Raw genomic sequence first — 5,403 nt, 5'->3', positions numbered from 1 at the left:
AAATTTCTAGTCAGATTATGTCATGCTGCAGAAAGACTGAGCATGCGCCTGGTCAGGTTTTGTGGGCAACTGAGCATGTGCGAAGCTGAAAAGTAGGTCACGGATGACTGACAGGCCCAGGGGTCGAGCAGAGGGCATGCAGCCTAGGCTGTCTGCACATGTCAGGATTGACTCTCCTGTATTGGCAGCACACAAATCTAATAATTTTCATTGACAGTTAGATGGGGGGGGCAGGGAACTTCTGTACAGTTCCCTGCACAGGCCCAGGGCTGGTAAAGTCCAGCTGCCGCCCCAGCCCCAGGGCTGAGTTTTTCCTATCTCTGCCTCCCTCTCGCCAGAGTATTTTTAGCCCCCCACATCACTCCAGGTTCTGCCTGTTTTATCAGTGTTCCTGGCTGCTGGAAGTTGAGCAAGTAAGCCCCAGTGTGGGGAAGGGCAGGAGGGATGGGGGTGTAGGCTTGCTGGGGGGGTGACACTAAAAATAGCCCCTGATTTCCCCTCCCAAGCCTCCCTGTGGACCCCACGAGCTCCCCAGAGTCCATGAAACCCTTCTGGACTCCAGCAACCACCCATGTACCCTGCCTCCACAATCCCTCCCATGGATCCTGCCTCTCCCCTCAACCCTTCCACAGACCTCCAACCCTCCCATATCACTCCCACAGAACTCATCTGCCCCATTCTCCTGAAGACCACAATGCACCTCCATCCCCCACAACCCCCCTCCCATACCAACTTACCTTAGATCAGGCTGCCATATGTAATGCTATCTAACCTCCTGCTAAGATCCTTGACTGTCTGTACTTAGCCAGAAAGATTTGGTGACTCACCCACAGTTACACGGGTTAGACATGGCAGACCTGGGATATGGCCCTAGAGCCGGGTTACTCAAAATTCTGATGTTTTTGGATGACGTAAATGTCTGTATTACTTTGTTTTAAAATATTACATATGCAGAAACATGCAGACAGATGAAGCAGCACTTACTGCCACACATAGCAAACTTTAGCTCATAGTAAGGTCCATCAGTTTACTTAAATACCTGCAAGTGACTCATGAATATAAGAAGTATAAGAGAAATAGTTAACTATGTGCCTGTAGTCCCAGTGATTTCAGTGACAATACATGTTCAGCAGCAGTGAAGGTATCAAAAAATTTGGCTCTAATGACACAGAGAAGGCCATGTATAGTAGGGCACTCTGGTACAGGAGTGTACAGTAGAAAATAGAATAATAGAATAAACTCCCAAATACTCTAGCTTACATTTAAATATTGTAGACCAAGCCACAGACATAGGTTGGAGAACAGTGTCTTTTGCAAGCATGGTGCTGTTCTCCCCATAGCTATTGTACATGCTTACTACTAGCTCCTAGTTCAGTTTGTACCTACAAACATGTCTGTACTACAAAGATGCGACTGCCTAGAAAGGAGCTGGCTGGTAACTAGCTGATAACAATGTAGCTAACACAGCATGTTGCTCAGCAGCTGTAAAACTTGCCCAGGAAGGTGGATAATACTCTGGTGGCTTGCCCATGGTAAGATTGGTGCTGCTGTGGCTACATTGCTATCAGCACCCACACTGGCCAGTTTGAAGCACATTCAGATGCATTTGCATAAGCTACAATCATATCTTTGACTCAAAATAGAGCATCAATGTATGAGTATTCCCATTGACTTCAACCGGGTTAAAAATAGGCAAGGCCTTCCTGAATTGGGAGGTCTCTTAGCAACAATTTAAATTTAGAATGCATCTTCATTATTTGCATGGAATACAATAGTTTCATTAGACAGCTCAAAGAAAAGTATTTCTGCTCTTCTTTATCTATTGGTGCAAGCATGAAGCGTATGTAATCCGTTTAGCCTTCAATTATTCGTATAGGAATTGAGGGCAGTCAGCACTTGTAGGATGGGCCTTCTGACAGACAGAGACTCCACTGACAGGAGCATCATCATGCAGCTGCTGCACTTTGTAACTGCACAGTTGTTCGGCTTGCTGTTCCTCACTCCGTTTTCTTCATCTGATGATATCTGAACACACATTAGATGGAACAAAATATGAATGTAGTAAGATGGTGTAAATAAACATAATGTGTAATTATTAAAGCCCTTCTTGAGAATTAATTGTTAACCGATTTGTGTCTACAGCAATTAATTCTTTATCTACTTGAAGAGTATATTTTATGAGTGTGCAACATCTATGGCATTCAGCATAGCTTTATTGTGCATTTGGGAATCCCACTGCAAACTATAACAACCAATGAGTGAGGGAGTATAGTCTGAAACATACAGTTTTCTGTAGAAAATCTCACTTTTAATATTGCAACGGGTTATGGATAAATAGAGTCCAGCATTAGTGCATCCTTTTAATACCAGGCGTAAAACCCATCTGTAATGGATGCAGAAGTTCACCTCTGCCTGAGCTTCCTGACAGTGGCAGCCTGGCCTAGCTTTTCAAAATGCAATTTATTTATTTATTTATTTTTAATAGAGCCTCTAGACCAGCTGATTTGTTTTCTATCAACTTGTGGAGGAGAAAAAAAGTTTCTGGTACCTATTATTTTCATATAAATGTTTAATGATAATTTAGATTCAGCTTGACTCCCCAGTACTTGAGGATAATCTGCAATGCTGCTAATAGGATATAATAGATTAAAAATATAAGGATATGATAGGGAGAAAGAGAGGACTGTGGTTTTATATCCTCTTTCAGTCCTTAGGGAAAGTGCCGAGTCCAGAAATAATGACTACCTTAAAAGAGAGATCCTCATGCATGCATTTTTAGATATTGGCTCCTTTTCAAACTGTATGCTATAAATACTTTCTTTTTTGGAGGGGTGGTGGGGAAGGGGGAGAAAACTTTGCTACCCCCATGCTTCCAATTTTTAGGAATGACACATTACTTTGGGTGTGTTTGTTTTATAGATACCCAAACTAAGACATCTTGATTTTGCTTATTTGTTAGACTGTGCATGGCTTTAACCTTCTGAAAATTGTTGGTCCGTTTTGAAGACAACGGTCACTGTTTATAATTTTTCCATAGTGGTAGCATGCATAAAAATACAGTGAATCATTGTCAATATTTTGATATATCATGTCATTTGGTAGCATCAAATTTGTTGTTTCAAGTTGATTTGTGTACAAACTATGATTAAAAATATCTAAGCATCAGTACTTGTGTGTGACATCTAAACCAATAAAACAGAATTTTTCTATGGAACTTATCTGACTGGTTTTTTGCCATGCTGTCCAGTTGTGCGATTCTTAAATAACAAAGAGTAACGTGCAGGCAAGTTGTGGAGGGGAGGCTCTTCTCAGATCTCTAGAGTTCCCAAGATAAATTCATTCATAAATCCTGCATGTTGTTCATGCTGTTTTATGATGTGGGGAAGTTTTATGATGCTTTTTGTTGATAGGCCCATGTACTCCTATGGACTTAGCTTAAGACAACATAGGGTCTCCTAGCGTGTTCTGTATAGTTTTTATGCTAAAAACCTGAGTTCCATTCTCTGGCAGGGTAGTGATCCATTTTGCCCTGTTTCTGATAGTGGTAGGAGTGGATGCTTTAGAGCAAGGGTGGCCAAAATATGGTCTGCAGCCTGGATCCAACCCACCAAACTGATTCTATCCAGCTCACAGCAGGTCCCTTGGCCCTGCCCGGCCCGGGCATGGGGGGCAATCCAGGTCATGGAGTGTGCGGCTGGTGCTGGTCCCCCTAGGTGTGAAGCGCAATCCAGCCAATTTCTGCAGGTGGCTCTCGGGCATGCTGGGAGCTGTAACCCACAGGTCCAGGTGGTGCAGCAGCTGGACTTGGCTTCCTGGCAGCCCCTGCAGAGGTGAGTCACTCGGTGTCCTCACACTTCTAGCTGCTGCCGCCAGTTCCTTTACTGGCACTGCTGCCGGACCTGGGCCCCCTGCCCGGGCACCCCAGCCCATCTGCCCTGCACCCACTGCCGGGACACCAGATGGAGCAGGTGGGAGAGGTCTCCAAGGAGACTGCTTTGAGACTCCCATGGGTAAGAAGCACTTGGCTGGACAGATGGGATAGGGAGCCTGGACAAGTGGGGAATGGAGCTTGGGAGCAAGACAGGCGGATGGGGCTGGAGGCAGAGTCATGGGCAGTGACAGTGTAGGGCTGGGGCCTGGGACAGAACTTCAATCTGCTCCCCTCATGTCCCTGCAATGGGTGCCAGTTCCACAGTGCCCTTGGAAGTAAATTCAGGGTGGATAGGCCTGGGGCTCTGGATAGGAGCAGTTGGCATTTTCCCCTCTTGTTGTACATCTTTGACTGTCCTGCTTTAATCACTAATAACGGATCTATCATCCATGAATCTGTCTAGTCCCTTTTTGTCCCTGGCTGTGTTATGTGCTTCTCCAGCATCCTGTGGCAATGAGTTCCACAAATTAATTATGCACCGCTTAACCTACTTTCTCTTGTTAGTTTTAAACCTACTATATTTAATGGGAAACTAAATAAGTTGGTTGGCAATACCTAAAACAAAGAAAATGAACAGTAAATATTACAGTGGTAATAAAAAGTACTGTGGTTTAGAAAAACAAGAAGTAATATAGTAATAATACTCTGTCAGTGAGCCTGGCAGATGAAATTAGGATGTTGGCTTCACCAGAACTTCCTCCTTATCTTCGTGTCACGGGAAAAGAAGATTCCCCCCAAAAGGGTGTTGGCTCTGGGAATGATACTATGATGCACATACACTCTGTCCACTCCAAGGTCTTTAATCCCTTTCATCCAGATCCACCCTACTTGGCTAGAGACACTCAGAGAACTTGATGCATTGCCCGGGACCTCTCAATGAAGGCCTAATAAGGAAACACAGTTAAACAGATGTGGGGAGGGCGTCTGTAGGGAGAGAGAGAGATTTTAAAATTACATTCTAATAGAGCTGCAAAGGAAAAAGTGGAGGCATGTAAATCTAAATTTTTAATTTAAGATACTCCAATATATCTTATTTGTAGACACTCCTGGTCAGACCCTTCTGATCTTGCCAAAGCCTTTCTCCCTCAGGTTAGCAAATCAGCAGAATTTACTATGTTGTGTGGAACCACCCAACTAATGGGCTGTAAGTAGCAACCTACTCATGTGATGGCAGTTCCAGATACCTTTTGGTTTATAGGTTTAGCACGCAAGGTAACGTATTTTGGTAAAATATGCAAATTCTGAATGAATATGAACAGTTTTCTAACTTCCTCAAAAAAAAAGAAAGAAAAAACAATTATGCTTTGCAGATTTTTAACTCATCAAGGAAAAGAAAAAAATTAAAACCTGGTTTTGATCAGCAGTTTCTGGTGTCATTCAGATTGAATATAACAAGTGGAAGGGGGCAGGCGCAGGAAGATGAAGGGTTGTGGGGCAAACATTGGGGGTCTGGCCCCCTGCCCCCCCCCCCC

The 5,403-nt window shown here is 43.9% G+C and overlaps 1 protein-coding gene across 1 annotated transcript in view; it reads right to left on the bottom strand.

Annotated features, from left to right (window-relative positions):
- Positions 1–1,086: 1,086 nt before the first annotated feature.
- The window catches only part of GK (glycerol kinase), a 201,426-nt gene continuing 197,109 nt past the window's right edge, over positions 1,087–5,403 (bottom strand). Inside the window, exon 20 of the mRNA XM_019524218.1 lies at positions 1,087–2,025. Coding sequence (XP_019379763.1) covers positions 2,012–2,025 — 14 coding nt within the window. The 3' untranslated portion in view covers positions 1,087–2,011. The remainder of the gene's footprint in view (positions 2,026–5,403) is intronic.

This window comes from Gavialis gangeticus, unplaced genomic scaffold (genome assembly GCF_001723915.1).
Source record: "Gavialis gangeticus isolate Ggan-Ray unplaced genomic scaffold, GavGan_comp1, whole genome shotgun sequence".
Classification (NCBI taxonomy): Eukaryota; Metazoa; Chordata; order Crocodylia; family Gavialidae; genus Gavialis; species Gavialis gangeticus.
This window is presented reverse-complemented; position numbering and strand designations above follow the sequence as displayed.